Source organism: Polyodon spathula, chromosome 2 (genome assembly GCF_017654505.1).
Source record: "Polyodon spathula isolate WHYD16114869_AA chromosome 2, ASM1765450v1, whole genome shotgun sequence".
Lineage (NCBI taxonomy): Eukaryota > Metazoa > Chordata > Actinopteri > Acipenseriformes > Polyodontidae > Polyodon > Polyodon spathula.
In genome coordinates, this window is record NC_054535.1 from 84,370,023 (window position 1) to 84,390,862 (window position 20,840).

The following is a 20,840-nucleotide window of genomic DNA, read 5'->3' on the forward strand; positions in this document are numbered from 1 at the left end:
ACATAATCTATATTTTTCATAACATTAGGGGCCATACATACACATTTTTGATCCGAGGTGATAATAAAAAGTGTTTTGAGAATGTAGTTTTACTGTATTGCCCGAAATGTAAGGTTGATAAGAGACAACCCCTTGCAGAGATGTGCACTGTTGCTTTTTTTTAAGCTTCAATGGGGCTTGTTTGCGAAATGGTGTATGTGCGTGTTCGAATTTTGCAGAACAGCTTTATTGTACATTCTTTAATTTATGTTTTATTCACTTTTCATGCCATTGAAATATTTCGTTTTGTGTAATGAGACTGAACTGTATCTGCAGTGAGTAGCCTGTACAAATTAAAACTTGTGAGTTAATTACTAAGATAAGGCGAAAGAAAAGTATATACTGAACACCGCAAACCAACGTTTCATTTATAGCGAAATTGTGGATTTGTGATGGAGATTGTTGAAAATCCATTCACCAAATTATTTGAAAATGTATAAGACTTACAAAATCACTGAACTCCTGAGGACTTCTATAGGCATGTGAGTTGTTGCACAAAACGCGTTAGAACCTCGTTGGGCTGTGCCTAATGTAAATTTGCTCGAGGAATTCATAAACCGTTTCTTGAAAAAGTTAATAAATGTGGAGAAAGGCGAACGTCGTCTCTCTCCTGTTTTTACATTTTACATTTTGTTTAACTTAAAATCAGAAAAAGACAGTATTACGCATATGCAAAAACATTTGGAACCGATTAATTTATTTTATAACTTAATTTAAAACATATTCCTGTAATAATAATAATAATAATAATAATAAATAATAATAATAATAATAATAATAATAATAATAATAGGACACTTGAAAAGGCTTATGTATCTGGAAATTAACAGGCGACGCGCAACTTGTGTAGCTTTAAAATTGTGACCTGCACTAACCTAAAAGATTCGCTATACAAAATTAGGTGTTCGTTTCTGTAAAGGGGCATCTCTTTAAGTAACCAAACTAGTTAGGAGACAATTTACAAAATTCAGGGTAGAATTTCAGAATGTACAAAGAAAGAAAGCTTAACTTACAATGCAACTTAAGCCAATCAATACATTGTCATCTCATCAGCCTTTAGCGTTGAAAACATGTTCCATTTGTAGGACAAAGCTACCGTGAATTTAAAATAATAATAATAATAATAATAATAATGATAATAGACAGGGGTGACCAGAGATATAAAAGTCAACTGCGAGGCTGTTTTGACTCTAGTTGTCAACCCATGTGAACACGATTCTGTCCATAATCATAAAATGTCCTTTTTACATCTTCAATAGTGTAGTATATTTTGTATCTTGCGTTTTATCCCCCTTTTTTTCCATACAACAAGTATGCGGTCCAATTCCAATTTAATTCCAATCTGCTTTGCTTGAAGTAAAAAAAAAAAAAAAAAAAAAAAAAACACAACTTCTAATATTAAAGTTGTGTTTTAAAATGGGGGATCTGAAAAACTTTACATGCATTCTAATTTCTGTTTTGTTTTGTTTTTTTTTAAATAATAATTTTAAGTATAAGAACTCATTAAATCGTGATGTTAATCACACAGGGAGGTGTGGTTACTTCAACAGCATTTCTATCTCCGTGTTATACAATAAGAATGTTGGTCACTATGTTACTTGCTACATTATCCACTTTGCTCTGTATGAAAGCCAACATTAGTGTACAGAACTGCATGTTAATCACCATAGACTACAAAACGTCATTCCAATAAACTCCACGCGATTCCGTGTCTTATAGGTGATAGTATTAGTATGTCTTCTTCAGACACTGTGGTTGTATTGTAAATGACTCAGATTTGTTTGAAATATGAGTAAGAGAATATTGTGTGTAGATAAAGCAGTCCCTTGTCCCCCAGAGACCCCCGTATACCATGTAGAGATGATGAATAGGGGCCGGTGAAGAAGATCGATTCCTGATCCACACTCACTCCACTCTCTTCTACAAAACTATACGGCAATTAATTGTGGCTTGTCCCCTCATCCTTCATCTCCTTGTGGCACATATCGATGGAGATTACTGCTGATGGACCATTTTATCACCTTAAATAAACAGTCACCTCCTTTAACATACAGTGGTATATATATATATATATATATATATATATATATATATATATATATATATATATATATATATATATATATATATATATATATATATATATATGAGTGTCGGTATATCGACATTTATTGAAGTAGTATAAAAAATGTAAGAAGCTGTAAATCGACAAATCACAAGTCCTTATGTATAAGGAATACAACCCGATCACGGGAATAGATTATTCGAACATGACCTGTATTATAACGAATTCCATATCCGATATATAGGCTAATATTATTCTACAAGGCGTTACCCATTCTACAAACAAGCCCCTTTACTCCTCAATACATTTGCCAAAATACAAAGAAATGCTATTATTATTATTATTATTATTTTATTATTATTATTATTATTATTATTATTATTAGTGCATTAATCATTTGAGCTTTTCAAATACTAAATGATTAAAACATGACGGATTCTTAATTGTGACAGGTATTGGTTTCGTTTTTTTTTTTTTTTTTTTTTTTTTTTTTTTAATATTCAATAAGATATATCTAAAATTATTCTAAACTGTTTTACATGTTCTTGGACCGTATCCACAGTAATCTATCACAAACTGGTTCAATTTGCAGCCTCCATTTTTGGGGCGGGATATACCGAAATGTCCGTGCAGTATGCTGTTCATATGTTTCGGGTTTATTGGGGCACATGATTCAAATCATTTCTGTCCCATGCAGGATGCACATGAATGTAATTTCTTTTAAGGGAGTCTGTATGTACATTTTACCACTTCGTAACATTTGCACCCGATCCAAATGTGCATTATCACGTAATATGATGAGGTAATAATCACATTTTTGTTCATTATGTAACTTATTGGGATAGTTAAGTTTTCATATTAAAAATATTAGTCAAACACGTTTCTTCTTTTGATTAAACAAATCATACATGTAATAAGGCCAAGCCAATGTGTTGTCTCCTTTTGATAAATGTGCTTATATAGCTGTATCTTTCATCTATATCCAGCTTTGCTCATAATTCTGTTATGTTTCTTGGTTTTGCTATTAATTAATTTATTTATATTTTTTTACTTCTTTGAATATCGGTAAAATTAAAGTCGGGGTCACCTACTGTTTTTCGGTAAGTGTTAGTAGATTTGCCATACAAAAGGACTACTGCTGACGTATACGGTAAAAAGCATTGCTGCAAGTATGTTATGTTATGGGATGTAACAGTTTATATTGATTTATAATCTATGACAGTTCATTGTGCAATGTAATTTACAGATCTATCTACATAGTTTATGTATTAATTTGGTATCTCATATACTCAACATTAAAAACCCACAGCGTATATCATACACAAAGCATTAGATTTTAAGTGAAAGTACACCTTTAAGACTGATATATTTTGACACTGTTCTCCACAGTAAACCTTGATATACCAAGATCTTTTCTAGTTAGGCAGTTTAAAGTTTGAGCACTGAAAGGTGATTTGTGTGTTTAAGAAAAGGCAAATGTATAGTTTTTTTTTTTTTGTTTTTTTTTACTAGAAATGAAAAAAACGTTTTTTTTTTTTTCCTTTTTGTTAAACCACCAAGTTTTGTATTGTATTTTAGTATAACATCTTCTTAGTAAGTTTAATAAAATGTTTATAACAGAGATTAAACACCAACAAGGCGAAGCGTACAGTGTACTATCGTGCCATGTCACCTTAGTAGGGCCTACTTCTGTAATTGCTAAGCGCCAATGAAATTGCGCAATGACTGACTTCCTTTCCAACTTTACCTCTGCACGTAACAGATATGCATCATCAAACACATCACCGATAAGGAAAGAGTATAAATAAATATAAACCTGGTACCCAGCTGTAAAGAAACAAAGATATTGTCCCCCATTGGTAACTTCAAAATATATACCCTGTACGTACGGTTATTTGGGTCGCTGGTGTGATTGTTCAAAGGAATAATTTCCATTCTCTGCTGTCCATAGAGGTAGTAGTCTAACTCCTCGGGGGTGAATTTAATTCTTGGTCCTCTGTCGTTTTTACACTGGGAAAATGAATACAGCTCTTTGCTTTGACCGCCGAGTACCGATGTGGGGATTTCGGGGCACTGCGAGTGTCCAAAAAGTGCAATCTGGGGCACAGACAACTGGGTTAACCCTGCTAACGAGGAGGATGAGCAGGATGACGATGATGGGGTTGAGGCGGAGGAGGAGGAGATGGAAGTCGGGTGCTGGCGGAGACTTTCTACCGGGAGATCTGCTCTCTCGTGGGGCTGCAGCTGACTCAGGGCTCCGGTCTTTAGTTGGCTTTGCGGGAAAAGCTGCTGCCAGTGCTGAATGTAGACTGGATCTACCTTCAAGAAAGCAGATCCGCTGGGGTCACCGGGCTTCAGCATCTCCAACTGGGGCTAAAGTGCACAGAATAAGGGTCGTGTTTATTCATTTATTTTCAGAAATGTTGCTCAAGAAAGAAAAAAAACAAAAACATTACTATAGTCCTGCAGCTAAACATATCCTGTATAATTGCAGTACCATTCCGTTCTGGTGTTTTATGTTTGGGGAGACACATCTTCATCTATCCGTGGTATGCTATTAAATGAACAAGTGTATGAAAGTTTAACCGCACTGCAAAAAGTCTGTGAACATACACCCGTAAATCCTTGCAATATTAACTTGGGTGGACAGTATATGAAAATATTGCTTACACAATCTAAAAGTATGGAATTACTTTCCTTGAAGCTATCCAAAAATAATACAATAGTATCAACATGCTCTCAATCTAAGACAAATATTGTTGGAATAACATTGGTTACTTTACTTTGTGAGTCAAGCATATCATTCTGATAGCCGATTTATTTCTGTTTAATACTTCCTATGTTTTAGAATGGCAAAAACGCTACATTTGTTTTGCTGAGCAATTTCTTACACTGATGATGAGTGCGATAATTTCTCCTATTTTAGGTAACATGCGTAGCATTCCGTATATAAATAGACTTACCCAGTTTATTCAAAAATATGTATTTTCCTCGTCACTCACAATGGCTCCGGAGTGAATATTCCAGATCCTTAAATCATAATCCCTTTGTTTATGGGATATGAGGTGTTCTCTAGTCAAGCTCCAAGTCCGAGTGTACAATATCTGTGCTTCCCCTCTTCTCGCTTGCTCTCTGATCACTAGTAGGCTTGAGAGAGGGCACGTGGGCTTTACGACAGCACACAACACAAGGGATGGGGGAGTTAACACTGGATCAAAAATACAACCTAACATCTGTCTCCACCATTGCGATAGTGTTTGGGTTTTTAAAAAGAGCTCACGGCACTTGAGATTGACAATTCAGATCACTGTCATGACCTAATGACGCATATAGAAGGATTTCTTTTTGTCTTATTATTGGTATTTATTTATTTATTTTTAGCTGTCGAGGTCATTAAAATGACGCTCAATAACGTTGTCATGTAATTGTTCTGAAGAGACAAAGGTGACTTCGTATGTATATTAGTACAAAAGTACAGTTTTCACTTTTTTTGTGAAATAAGACTTGTAACTGTTAGTATTATATTTCCCTCTGCTCATTAAATGACCTCAGTTATTGAGCTCCAGAATTTTTATTTTAACATTATTGAACAGCTTATTTTAAAGGCATCTGACCATGTCTATTATTAATAATAATAATAATAAATAATAATAAAATAATAATAATAATAATAATAATAATAATAATAATAATAATACAATCCTTTAATTTTCACTTTTTTACAAGTATTGGTAAAACATTAAAACAATTTAAAAATGAATTTACATTAGGGTCTAACTGACTTCATGGTATTATTATTTGAGTTTCTTATCCAATCTCCAATGTTTCCCACCATTCTTTCAGACTCTGAGAAAGTTTCTGCTGTTTGGATTGTGTCTACCTAAATGCAGGGCATTTTTACACAATTTTGAACAGAGCAGCGCTAAAACATGTTTTGACTGGTGTGGTTTTGACAAGGTCATCCGTCATCTGCACTACAGATTGATAACACAAACTAAAAGACACACATAATCGCCAGAAAAGGAATTTGGTTGAGTTGACTATGAAAAGTCTAGCTCACTTTAAAAGAATGTGGGTCAGATCTCCTGGTTTGTTCTGCGACAACTGAGTGTGTAGTCGAGAGGCTTTTTTAAAAGCTGAATTGTTGTATCCAATATGTTTCCGTTATTTTTGTTGTCGAATTTCAAAGTAATATGCCTGTATACTCTATATCACGGTGTAATTAAACATCAACACAGACATCAGCTATTTATACTCGACTTCAGTGCAGGCCGGGTCATTTAATGGCGCTTAACATTAAATTAAATTTATATGTAATGTGCATTTGGTTAAATAACGACTCAGCGTGTTTTTATTCACTTTGTATGCACATATATCGTAGCTATGCATATTAAGAAATATAAATGAACTTTTTGACGCTAAAAATACAATTACAGATTAAGGTGTCGGTAGACAGCGTTTTTTTTAAATAATGCTGACTGCGGCATCAATCAGCACACATCACCTCATAAACACCTGCTGAGGGCAGCATGCTCCGTTTCAGCTTGTTAATATTGTCCTATAACTTCTATTTCTGCTTGTAACGAATTGTGTGTAGTCACATTCACAAATGCGATTTCAATTGCAGACTATAAACGGTAAAACAAGAGAGGGATATAAAACAAACAAAAACACCAGGGGCTTTTCAAACTTAGGAGCCAAAGAGCACTAAAAGAGCTCTCTAGATGTTTGATTAACATGGGTCCTCTGGGAGGGATTGCAAGCACACTTAACGCGGTGCTTGTCCATCAAGCGCCCAACAGAGGATCACTACTTTACTAAATGAGCAGGGTCCTTTTTTTAAATGGAAATTAAAACTAAACGTTTTTTTTTTTGTTTGTTTTTGTTTTTGTTTTGTTTTCTGAATCGTGACTTTACTGACTCCCGGATATCCGTTCATTACATAATTGTTATTGGAACACATAAAAGTCAATGAAGTTAGTTCGGTTATAAGGAAGGTATAGATAAAAACTATGTACACACAATATATGTTCAAGTGAACGTTTATTATTATTATTATTATTATTATTATTATTATTATTATTATTATTATTATTATTATTATTATTAATAATAATAATAATAATAATAATAATAATAATAATAATAATAATAATAATAATAACAACAATGCCTTTAAAAACAAGCTGTTCAATGATGTTTCAAAAATTTAATTTCTGGAGCTCAATAACTGAGTTCATTTTTGAGCAGAGGGAAATATGATATTAACGGTTGCAAGTCTTATTATATACGTATACTGGCGTTTTACTTTTACCTTGCTATATAAACTTGATGTATAAATATTTAAACAAAAATCCAATTGTGTAAAAAATGGACTTGGACTCCAGGCAGTGTATGTAGTTTATGTTTTGTGTCTGCTGTTGGTAAACTTTAAAATATTTATTTATTTATAAATAATATTTATTTAAAACTGTACTTTTGTGTTTTTTGTTTGTTTTTTTTCTGTCATAGTGATTTAAGCTACTTGGGACTTCCAGTTATAAAAAATGATCAAGTTTAGTATTTAATGTGGAAGCGATCCGACGTGTTTTTTAATCTTTACCCTGCAAATCGATGTTGAATATTGCTACGAATTTGTTGAAGTGAAATAAATAAATAAATAAATAATAAGAGTGTATTAACTGCAAAAGGGGAGCGCAGTGGCGTTTTTCTTCATTGATTAATGACCTCTAAAATAAAATGTAATGGGAGTTTGGATCGATAAATTAACTGCTGAAATTCATCGTTTATTTGACAAAAAATAATGTTATTATAGTGGCAGGATGTTTTTGACGTGGATCTCAAAATGCTAGTACAGGGTTAGCCCCGATCTGCATTCTGTATGTATCTGATTCTGTTTGACATCCATTAAAAAGTTTACATTTCTTGTTAATTAATTCGGCTGATCAACGGAAGACAAATGGACGGTTCTCTTTGACAGGAGTCCGATAAAGAATTCAAGAGCTTTTCTCCATGTCCTGGGTGTCTCCTGATTATAGTTTTAAGGTCACGGGTTGCTGGGTTTATAATTCATTAATATAGACATTTATTCAGATGGGACTCGGTGATCCACATTTTCTCTAGCATCATGATTTAATCTCTGTTTGGAGAGTAACATATTTATTTAGCTTAATCTAATAAAGTGTTTATTAATTTGTATTTAACAAGTCCAGTGTTTCATAAAAATAAATAGATCACTGCCCAAAATGATTTGGAGAGAGAACGTGTGTTCTTCATTGGTAACAGAATGTACGCAACATTAACTTCTAGTATCAACTCATATTTTTCAAGTAGGCCTATTCATTCTCAGGTGAGAAGCATAACACATATTAATTCAAAAACCACACACGCTCTCCGACGTTTATATAGTTTCTACAGATATGGTTTACTGTATGTATAGAATCATTAAAATAAATCGAGATCAAAATACAAGTAATGTAAAATTGTTTGAAAGGGATTCATTTTAGGAACTCACGCTCCGCTGCCAAATGAAAAGTTATTTTCTGTGGAACCCTGCATGGCAATTTAAGAACAGTGATATGACTAATCCTCACTTGACATGGTGAAATGCAATGCACAGTCTGTTAAATTACACACCTGTTGGTTTTGACATTTTTGTATTAACATTATACAGATTTATTGCAGAGCAATGGTATATTAAATTAATACTCTTTCTCTAATATCGTGGTACCCAATAGCATTGACACCCTTTCCAAACTTTTACATGCAACACACGTTGATTTTGATAGCCGTTAAATAAAATATATTGATTGATTGATTTCTTGATTGTATTCCCATTTGTGGGTGTGTAGCCTGTATTTAACATTCTTCTCAATGTCATCACTTCTTGGGTAAAAATATGAATCTCAAATTATAAAGTGAAATATTAAGAAATAATGTTTTTTTAAATTACTACGTTTTAATTTTAAAATTTATTTATTTATTTATTGTAATTGGTATCAAACGGGAAATAATTCCTTCATAATTTCCAAATTAAATATAGGCATATATGAAAAAATAGGCTACCTTTAGCCAAGATTAATGCATTAATTAGTTTATGTGTGTGACATTTAACATATATTTTATTAATAATATTATTATATATAATAATAATAACATAATATAATAATAATAATAATAATCGTTGTATGATTATCAGTAAGCAACGATAGATAAAAGTATTTAGTATATATATATATATATATATATATATATATATATATATATATATATATATATATATATATATATATATATATATATATATATATATATATAATATATATATATATATATATAGGAAGTTATTTGAGATATCTCGAAATGATTTAGAGATATCTTTGAATGAACAGGAAGTAATTTACAGATATCTTTAAAGTACTTCCTGTTTTGAAGAGATTTCTTGTCTATTTATACATATCTTTACATGAACAGAAACTCCTTTAGTGATGTCTTTAAATGATTTACAGATATCTCTAAATGACAGTGTGACGTACCATTCTAGCAAAATCCAAAATATTTAAAGATATCTGTAAATCAATTTAAAGATATCTGTAAATCAATTTGAGATTCATTTTTAGATATCTCTATTTGATTTACAGTTCTCCTAAAACAAAATGTTTTAAAGATAGCTGTAATTGAATTTGAGAAAACTCTAAATGTTTTACAGATGTCTTTAAATATTTGAAGATATCTCAAATCGGATTTAAGATATCTCTAAATTATAGTTTGGCTTGCCATAATAAAATGGGTATGACTTTACGAACCTATTTAAGTAAAGACAACTTTGATTATTCAAACTATCTCAAACAATGTATAATCCAACACATAATTTAGTGTAGTGTATGTGTTTATTACTTAAGATCAAAGCTGGATACGTCAAAAAAAAAAAAAAAAAAAAAAAAAAACATTAAGAATGACAGTATAATACTTTTAACGTGGATTTTATTTAATGTTTACTCATCACACAGTGCCAGTGTTGTTAGTTTCTTGATTCTTTGATTGGGGTGTAATCAGTGCCCCCAAGTGGTAAGCAGAAGTAAGGTTGTGTTTTCGGTACACTAATGCATTCTGGGATGATATGATGTATTTTGTTTGTATTTTTAGCAGTTGTGGGTAGGAAAAATTGAAAGGAAAAAGTAACCCACATGGAAATATGCTGTTGTCAAAATCAGCCTATACATTTAGCTGTTAATTAAATGTTATTAATATTCCATTTCAAAGTGTTGAAATAAAAGTATCATTGGTTGATTGTATGCTTTTCTACAGTTGTTTTATGTTCCTTTATACAAAGAAAAGTGGGACATGATTAAGATTAGGTGACAAGTTGAAAGATGTACATTTAAACAGGGATAAGTGGGTGAGGCATTTAATGGATATCACTCCTTTGAAATCTACAAAAAGCTCCTCTCATTCCTTTAATGCTGACAAATGCAAATATAACACCCAAAAGTAAATCTAAATTATATAATGTAAAAGGTTGCATATTTTAGTGCTGGCTATTAATTTATCCATAAAACTTGATAAGATAAAATTTAGAAGACTGATTAAGTAAGAGATAACGAACTTGGGATGTACCTTTACTTATTTCAGTAGATTTGTTACTTCAGTAGAGATTTTGGGTTGTTTCATGGTTTAGTTTAACTGTAGAGCTTAAGGTGTTACCGATAAATCAACAAGATAACATTTAAATTTGTTAGATCGGATGCCTCATCGTTCTGATTCAAACTAGATTTAATAAGCTTAAAACAAACAAACAAAAACTTAGTTTAAAAGTTAAAACATCATTTTGTAGTTGGTGGACCTTAAGTTACACATATAACCTCTATCTATATATATATATATATAATATATCTATATATATATATTATAGATATATATATATATATATATATATATACATATACTTTTCAAACTGACAGATAATCGTAACTTTATAAAACAAAAAAGTACTACACATTAAAAAATAAGATTCCTGAGTGTTCAAGAACATCTTGTTCGCTTACTTTCTTAAAATTTAATACATTTTATATTTACATTTTTTTTTTATACAGCAATATGACTGTTTTCCATTTTACCAGAGTGGTACTAAATAAACCATTTGGTTCTGCAGCTATGGCCATAAGTTTTGTATCACCTAGAATATTTAGGATTGAGACAGAATTAGGAAAACAAACACCTTTATGAATGTAATATAGATATTTTATTTAGTTAGCATCATGTAGTCAAACAAATTACAAAATGATATCACAAGTCTAATGCCATAATAGTAGTACAGTATTTCAGGTTAGGTTTCAACAATGTCAGTTTTTCATTAAGTATATGGAAAACTAAAGAAGTATGTAATTCAATATGTTAAAGTAACTTTTGGCAAGTTTCATTCGACTTTATCAAGCAACATTTGTTAATTCTATAATGTGAAGCAAAACTTTTGACAATAGCTGTATAAACAGTTTAGTGGTGTTCTTGTGATTGGTAGCCCATAGAATATGTATAACATCAACCTGTTGGTTAACAGTATGTGTTGCTCTTCTTTTACACACTTTCATAAGAATACAGTAGAAACACAACATGTGTATGGTTTGAGATTCACTCACTCATGCACACATACAAGCACTGCAATCTAAACCACCTATCCCTTAGGGGCAATTTATCTTTGTTGTCACTAATCTGAGTCTATATTTCCATATTCCATTATCATTCTGGATACTGATAACATGAATGAGCAGACATCATGTGTCCTATACTATATTGAATCATAAACAAAAATTAATAGGCTCCTTTACTGAGGTTGATATGATAGGCTGAGACATTGGGACTTAAATATGTATTGATGGGGGTTCAGCTATGATGAATAAATACACAGAACTATCTGGTAAAGTTAATTTTTTCCCAGTGGGGCTTAAAAGACAGCATAGTGTTGTTTTTTTTAACACACTTGTGTCCTTAGTAGCGGGTTCCGAAACATAGTGTTGCACACCCCCAAATGTTGCTACAATTGTTTAAATAAATGTACCGGTAATTTTTATTTTCATTGTTAACATCCTGTGTTAACATCTAGTGCACTGATAGTGTAAGGATTATTGCCCACATTGTCAAGCAGGTAACACAGCAATAATGATCCATGATGTGGTATGGAAAAGAAATGCCAAAGCACCTGTTATTTTTTTTTATTTTATTTTTTTTTTATAAATTTAATCCTGCAGTGATTTAGAGGACAGATCTCAAACCCCAGTCCACTAGAGCAGCCAAAACAGCTTGAAAACTGAAATAAATTTGTAAGTGTAAAAAGTTGTCAGGTAAAAATTCCAGGTGTGTTAAACAGGTATTTTAAACACTTAGTTTCCCCCTTTTCATCTACTTGAAAAATAACATTGCATATGTCTTTGCCTGAATTATTTTCAGTTAAATTGAATTTACCGGAAATAAAATTACCATTAGCAAAGATACAAGGCACTCGTTAATGATTTTTGAAGTTAACAGGCAAAGTGTGATGTAAATAGAGGAAACTGCTTAAGCCCAGCTTGAGATAAAGGATAGAAGATATTTTTTCAAGGACAAGTGTACTTGTCAGCAGCTTCCCTGAGTAAAAGGGACAAGCATTTGAAAGGCTGTTAGAAGGAGCAGCAGTGAAGGGCACAACATACAGTATGTTAAAAAGAAAACGTAATTTTGCACCTACCTGTACTTCAGTTGACTGGAGCGCAGGCCGGTGATCGGGAGCAAGCAGTGACAGGCAGAGGTGTGCAACTGCGAAACTGCGCAGCGATGTCTGGAGTTTCAGGGGGAACAAAGTGAAGATAAGGGGGAGCGCATGCGACGTCTGACCCTCATGTCGTGACGTCTGCAAGTCCAGGCGGACCGGAGTAGGGGAGCAGGCAAGTAACTGCCTGGCAATGCTGTGACCTGGGAGTTAGGACTAGCAGAGGGAGGTCTGGGCATTCCGGTAGGGGAACTACGATGTCGGGGCAAGGGACCGCACCATCTGGTGCTGTACTCGTTTTCAGGGGTGGTGGTTGGGGCTGTGGTATAGGTGGGCTCTTCACCTCCTCCCCCTTGTTTGTTGCTTCTCCCTCAGATGCTGGTGACAGCGTGGCTTCTCCCTCAGATGCTGGTGACAGCGTGGCTTCTTCCTCAGATGCTGGTGACAGTGTGGCTTCTCCCTCAGATGCTGGTGACAGCGTGGCTTCTCCCTCAGATGCTGGAGACAGCGGAGGTTCTCCCTCAGGCGCTGGAGGCAGCGGAGGCTCCTCCCTCAGGCGCTAGAGGCAGCGGGGGCTCCTCCCTCAGGTGCTGGAGACAACGGTGACTCCTCCCTTAGGCTCTAGCGGCAGCAGAGGCTCCTCCCTCAGGCGCTAGAGGCAGCTGGGGCTCCTCCCCTCTGGGTGCTGGAGACAGCAGGGGTTCCTCCCCTCTGGGCGCTGGAGACAGCGGGGGCTCCTCCTCTCTGGGCTCTGGCAGCGGCGGCTCCAATGTTGAGCTCACCCACCTCTCAAACATTAACGCCAGCGCCGTTGGTCCTGGCTCTGGAAGTCCCCGTTCCACTCCCCACTTCTTATTTTGTTCAATTTGAGCAGCAGTGTTTCTATTTATTTGATCAATGAGCTCCTTCAAATCCATTATTGTGTGTTGAGTCAGAAGGGCACTTCTGGTACCATCCTTAGGATTTGCAGGCCCCCTGTACTGCTCCATCTGTTACAATGCATAGCCCATAGTATATATATATATATATATATATATATATATATATATATATATATATATATATATATATATATATATATATAATTTCTAATTTCTAATTGTTCTATTGGAATATATAAATTATAGATTCAGCTTTAATCAACATATTTTTTTCGAAACCCATTTGTTGCTAATTATTGACAATATCATGACTGAAAACCAACACCTGATGATAATAATACAATAAATAAATACATAATCAAGTGCTGAAAAATAAATTGGAACGAAATGCTTAAAACTAAAGCAGAGTGAGGCAATTTCCAAGCAAAAACTGAAAAGCGTGACAACAAATCTTTTGCGCTTTTATGGTCATGACAGTTCTGCTTCCACGTTTACATAAGAGTTTATTTTAGAGAGAGAATTTAGTCATCCAAATGCAAACAACCTCATTAATAATAAAATAATGGGAGGGTTTATTCAAATATCACCAAACGCGCTGAAAAGAGATGCTGCGTGATAAAGGATATCGTTCAAATAATGCACAGGGGTTTATATGAGGTTTTACACGCTAGCCAGAGATGAAGAGAAGGTTACCCCCAGTCTGTCTAGATTGCAAAGGGCATGCAGTTAAAATGGTTCATGCTGCCAAGAAGAAGAAAATAATAATAGTTATTACAATTATTGTTTAGAATTAGTTGTTCTAGAAATGGTAGAAGTAGCATGTGAACAAAAACCGACAGCGCTCACCAATTCCCATTACTGCTTTACTTATGCTTCTAGACTACTGATAAGAACATAAGAACATAAGAAAGTTTACAAACGAGAGGAGGCCATTCGGCCCATCTTGCTCGTTTGGTTGTTAGTAGCTTATTGATCCCAAAATCTCATCAAGCAGCTTCTTGAAGGATCCCAGGGTGTCAGCTTCAACAACATTACTGGGGAGTTGAACAACATTACTGGGGAGTTGAACAACATTACTGGGGAGTTGGTGATGTCCTTTCACACGCCCATATATATTAGTCTTAGCCAACTGTGTAACTGTTAATGTGCTAAACAAAAGGATTATGCATTCAATAATCACAAATATGCGTTAATGTATCAATTAAGCAGTTGAACAAATATATTAAATATGTGTTGGTTTCAAACACAGGTACTTTGTTGAAATATTAAAATTAATTATGCAGAAAATGTGGAAACTTGCACAAACGCTGTTAATATAATAAATAAATAATTTGTGTGTATTTGCTAATTAGTTATAAGGGTATATAAAATCATTGGCCTACTTACAACGTAGTTGCTATGGAAATGGATGGATAGAGATGACGCAGACAAACACTGGGTAGATTAAGTCTTGTATGGGAAGGACTCTTTCAGTCCCATGCAATGGGTTTGCAGGAAAGGAATTGTGCATCTATTGCTTTCTTATCTAATACTTTTTTTCCAGCAGACACCCTCATACATTTTGTCCCTATGTATAGACCTCTATTTGTACATCGGCAGGAAAGACAAATGTGGGCGCAATCGTCCCTCTGTTTGTTGGGACGAGTCTTTCTCTGACAATCAATGGATTGAAACATTTCGGGTCATCCAAGCTATGTTTGACCAACTGGTGGAACTTGTAAGGGTGGACAAATACATGTCACCAATACATGTCCGTACACCTGTGCCGCTGCAGAGGCAAGTGGGTATTGCTCTGTACAAACTCACGTCGGCCACAGAGTACAGAGTTGTTGGGAATGTATTTGGAGTCCACAAATCCACTGTCCATCGCTATCTGAACATTTTCTGCTGCTCTCTTGTTCGCAGACATATGTCTACCTATATTGTTATGCCTGACGAGAGAGAGGGTCAGATGAGTCAGATGATAGCTCGTCGTGTGTATGATACATACGGTGTGCCTCAGGTAATGGGGACAATAGATGCTACCCATATTCCAATTACTGCATTAACTTAAGAATTAAATTAATAGAGACTGGAATGTGTATGTTGTTACAAGATGTAAATGTTACTTGAATTTGTAATATGTAATTGTACTTCAAAGACGTTTTTTGAATTAAGAACAGTATGATCTATTTTATGTTGAATACATTTCTTTGAAGGGGATGATGGATGTTGGTCCTCTGTCTGTGGTTATGATATATAAAATATTTTTAACCTGTCCACTCCTGTGGTGGGGAAATTACATTTCTTGCAGGTCTCAGCATGATTGACCATAAAAAGTATACTGAATCTCACAGTACATAGGATACCATAAACCATCATTTTTCAAAACTGCTTTGATCATACTGATGGAACAGAGCATTATGTAATCTTTAAAATATTCAAAACACTTTAATTTGAATTTAAAAGTTATTTCTTATGGTTGAACTAAAACATATTTCATTTGAATGTGACAAAGGAATAAGTGAAACGCTTTAAGCCCTTCATGTACTACTGATGTATATTTTTTTATTATTTGGCAGAAGCCTTTATCCTGTACTGTATTTAATATTCAAGTACAGTACAGATTACAGTAAGTGCAAATGATACTACTAAAATACAATATGAAATAGGATGCAACAAGTTAAGATTATACAAGTTATATCTTCAGTGACATAGAAAAGGAATCTGGAGTCTAGTACTTGTAACGTGGTTAAAAGGCTGGGTAAGCTATATCAGGAGTTGTACCAGTTTGCTACAACAGAATCAGGTCGGGACTGGACTGATCCTTGTCCAAGCCCTGTCCATTTTGCGGTTCCAGGCCATGGGTACTTGATTCCAGTCGAATGAACCACCTTGTCTTAACCAAATGATTGGATGTGCACATAATCAGTTCAGGTTTTTAACAGAGATACAGCTTCCCTGATACAGATTTAGGTTTAAAAAAGCTGTCTAGCTGCAGAGTTCTATCCTCTACAAGCATCAGTCAGTTTCGTCCTATTTCCCTATTAAACGTAGAAGGCAAGATTTTCTTTAGCAAAATTGCTTAGAGATTGTCAGCCTACTTATTAAAGAACTGCTTCATTGACCCTTCAGTACAAAAAGCGGGCATTCCAGGTTTCCCAGGATACTTAGAACACATCAGCGTAATCTGGCAACAAATTCAATAAGCAAAAAATGAGAGGAAGGAGCTCCATGTGACATTCTTGTATTTGGCTAATGCATATGGTTCAGTGCCACATGAACTTCTTTGGGCAGCATTTGATTTTTTCAGCGTACCGATGACAATAACAAATGTAGTAAAAACCTACTTTGGAGATTTGCAATTTACCTTTTCAACTTCAGAACTCAGCACTACATGGCGATGCCTAGAAGTTGGAATAATGGCAGGATGTATCATTTCTCCACTGGCTTTTACCATGGTAATGGAAATAAGTATTAGGGCATCAAAATGGGTAGTGGGAGGAGAGCACATGGATGACATGACAACCATGACTACAACAGTAGCCTGCACTAACCGGTAATTGGGCAAATTAACCAATAACATTGAATGAGCACAAATGCAATTCAAGCCCACAAAATCAAGGAGCATCTCTATAATTAAAGGTAAAGTAGTAGATAAAAGGTTCTACATTAAAGGTGAGACAATACCAACAGTGTACAAGAAGCCAGTGAAAAGTCTTGGGATCTAAAGGACACAGTTTGTGTAGGAGAAGTTAGACAACAAACAGTGGAAGGGTTGAAGAGCATAGACAGCAGTGCTTTACCAGGCAAACTGTAACTCTGGTGCTTTCAGTTTGGTCTACTGCCAAGACTGCTGTGGCCACTGACTGTGTATGAGATTTGCTTGATAACAGTTGACAAGCTGGAAGCTTTAATCAATTCATATGTCAGGAAATGGTTGGAAGTTCCACGCTGCCTCAGCAGAGTGGAACTTTACGGAAAAGCAATACTGCAGCTACCATTCTCAACTCTAACCCAGGAGTTTAAGTGCGCCAATGTCCGACTGGAAATGATATTAGTAGATTCACGCAACAGATGCGTAAGGGAGGCAGCACCTGTGCTGAAAACTGGAAGAAAGTGGGTGGCAAAGAAAGCTGTGGAAGATGCTAAGGCTGCCCTTCGAATCAGTGATATTACAGGGCAAATTCAGCATGGAAGAGGGGGTCTTGGTCTCAGTTCAGCTCCTCCTACATGGCCCAAGGCAACCCCAGCTCAACGGAGGAAACTGGTAGTCAACGAGGTACAAAAGCCAGGGGAGAGGATCAGGTGTGTAAAGGCCGTTTCCCATCCCCAGCAGGGAGAATGGATGACATGGGAGAGTGTGGAACAACGCAAGATTGGCTGGCAAGACCTATGGACAATGGAACAGAGCAGGATCAGTTTCCTCATCAGATCAACATATGATGTTCTCACATCACCACAGAACCTAAACCTTTGGGTGGGTGAGGATCCCTCATGTCCTTTGTGTTCATCACCTGCAATGCTAAGGCACATTTTGACAGGATGTAAGGTGGGTCTTAGCCAAGGGCGGTTTACTTGATGCCATGACTAGGTGTTGCGATGTTTGGCCTTAGTATTGGAAAACAAGCCTAACTTGACCAGTTGTCACCAGTTCCATCAAAGCATTACACACAAAAGACAATATTCTTCCGTCCATGAGAGCAACCACCACAAAAAGGTGTTCAAACCAAGCCACACCCAGGACAACTGGAAGCTGCTAGAGACTGGAAAATGCTGGCAGATGTTGGTCAACGGCTTATTTTTCCTTGCCTCCTTTAACCTTGGACCAGACGTTGTCTTGTGGTCAGGATCAGCACACCTTGTTCATATGGTAGAGTTAACAGTGCCATGGGAAGATGCTGTGGAAGAGGTGTATGAGAGAAAAAACTTCAGTATGCTCAACTAGCTGCTGAAGCGGAACAGCGAGGATGGAGAGTCAGAGTTTACACAGTGGAGGTGGGTTGTCGAGGATTTGTGGCACATGCTACAATCCGGTTCTCAGAGATGTCAAGTTCAGTGGCCAAGAGTTGCATCGCACAGTGAAGAACCTATCTGAAGCAGCAGAAAGGAACAGCAAATGGCCCTCTTGAGGTGTTGTGGGCTAGTCGACGAAATACCGAGGATGGAAGGATCCCACTTGAAGACCCCAGAGATGTACCCTGCTTAGCTCAATCCAGACAGATGTCATGCTGATGCGCTGGGGAGACAGCAGTATGGTTGATCCCCAGAGCCAGCATCACAGCTGTTGTATGTGCTGATGCGCTGGGGAGGCAAAATAAACTGATCCCAGGAGCCAGCATTACACTTCAGCCATCAACACCAGACAGAAGGATATCTACATCATCAGATGGAAAGCAACGCAAATGGATGGAGATGCAGATGGATCACATTAGTTTACTGTAAAGCTATGTCTTAGTTGAGAGCCGAGTTCAAATCTGCATGAAGTTTTAACATCTTCTCTCATGTAATGGAAATCATAAATCTACAGTAACACATAGCATGCTAAACATTACATCGAGAGGCACTTATAAGACACTTGAAACTGGTTACTACTGTAGTGCTTATTTATGAAGATATAATATCTAACATTAATACCTCAATATCCTAGGCTACTCCCACTATATTAGTTATGTGGTAACATGACAGGCGGTCAAGGCTGGCCAGCAGCAGAAATAGCGAACACCTACAGACAGTATTACTGTTCAGCACCTTGGGAACAAAATAAAGGTTTAAACCAAAACACTACAAACTCTTAAAAACACTAAACAAACCAAAAGCCACTTGAAGATACTAACTTCACTTTACCGAAGTCCCTAACTCACACAGGACAGTTAAGCCATTTATCTGTACTAAACGCAGTTCACAAACACTTTTTTAACTCCTTCACTCCCACACCATCAACACTCCTACTACACCCAACCCAGAATAAGAATAAAAGAGAGTTTATGTACACCAGTTAATTACAAACACTGAATCAATTAATACACAATTCCCCCAATTACAGACATGTGCTTCGTGCTCATGGGCTGAAAGCCATCAGCCCTAGGGGCTTCTGGGAAATGTAGTTCCCCCTCCTTGTGGCCATGACACCTGGTGGACACCCAAAAATAACTACAAGTTTTTCATTAACAGGGGAACATAGCTCTTGTCAGCCTCAGACTGACATTCTTACCGGCCATCACTGCGCCACATATCCCTCCTGCCCCCCTCAGCTCGAACTCTCAAACCCAGCCGAGAGGCAATGTGCTTGGGATAGACCATCCACATTCCCAATTACTGAACTAGCTCGTGTTTAATGGTAAAGTGGTATGGCTGCAAGACTAAACACCACCTTGTCACTCTGACATTCTTCTTTTTGTTTACACTCATCCACTTGAATGGAGCGTGATCTGTCACCACAGAAAACTCTCTATCCAGTAGATAATATTTTACAGTTTCTACAACCCACTTTACTGCCAAACATTATTTTCCTACTATGGCATATAGCTACTCCCTCGGTAACAATGTTCTACTTAGGTAGATTACCGGATGTTCCTCATCATTCATCATTGGTAACAGCACTGCCCCCAGACCCACATCAGAGGCATCCGTCTGTACTACAAATGGCTTTTTGAAATTCTGAGACTATTAGTACAGGGCCACTACAAAGTATGTTTCTCAACTGGTTAAAGGCTTTTTCAGCCTCTCCTGTCCACTTAACCATATTTGGAGTCTTACCCTTTGTCATTTTGATTAATGTAGCCGCAATTGTAGCAAAATACGAAATAAACCGCTGATAATACCCTACTGTTCCCAGGAAGCCCCGAACCTCCTTCTTATTTATGAGCCTTGGCCTGTCTTTTATGGTTTCCACTTTGGACTAATTAACCCACCACTGACAACATAGCCCTAATATTTTGCCTCTGTTAAACTCAGGTGGCACTTCCAGCTTTAGCTGTAAGCCCTGCCTGATGTAAGCTGTCTAAGACAGTTTTCCCCTTAGCTAAGTGAGTTTCCCAATCCTCACTATGCACCACGATATCATCAAGGTATGCTGATGCATACTGAATATGAGGCCTAAACACTTTATCTATGAGCATGAAATGTTGCAGGG

At 36.0% G+C, this 20,840-nt stretch overlaps 1 protein-coding gene across 3 annotated transcripts in view; it reads right to left on the reverse strand.

Annotated features, from left to right (window-relative positions):
• LOC121302484 (putative histone-lysine N-methyltransferase PRDM6) overlaps nt 1-5,423 on the reverse strand; it is a 39,104-nt gene extending 33,681 nt beyond the window's left edge. Inside the window, exons 1-2 of one of the 3 annotated variants that reach the window (XM_041232510.1) lie at nt 5,068-5,423; nt 3,994-4,477 (exon numbers count right to left, since the gene is read on the reverse strand). In XM_041232510.1, coding sequence (XP_041088444.1) covers nt 3,994-4,465 — 472 coding nt within the window. In that variant the 5' untranslated portion in view covers nt 4,466-4,477; nt 5,068-5,423. The remainder of the gene's footprint in view (nt 1-3,993; nt 4,478-5,067) is intronic. The other 2 variants (XM_041232495.1, XM_041232503.1) reach the window with 2 other exon arrangements.
• Nucleotides 5,424-20,840: the final 15,417 nt, after the last annotated feature.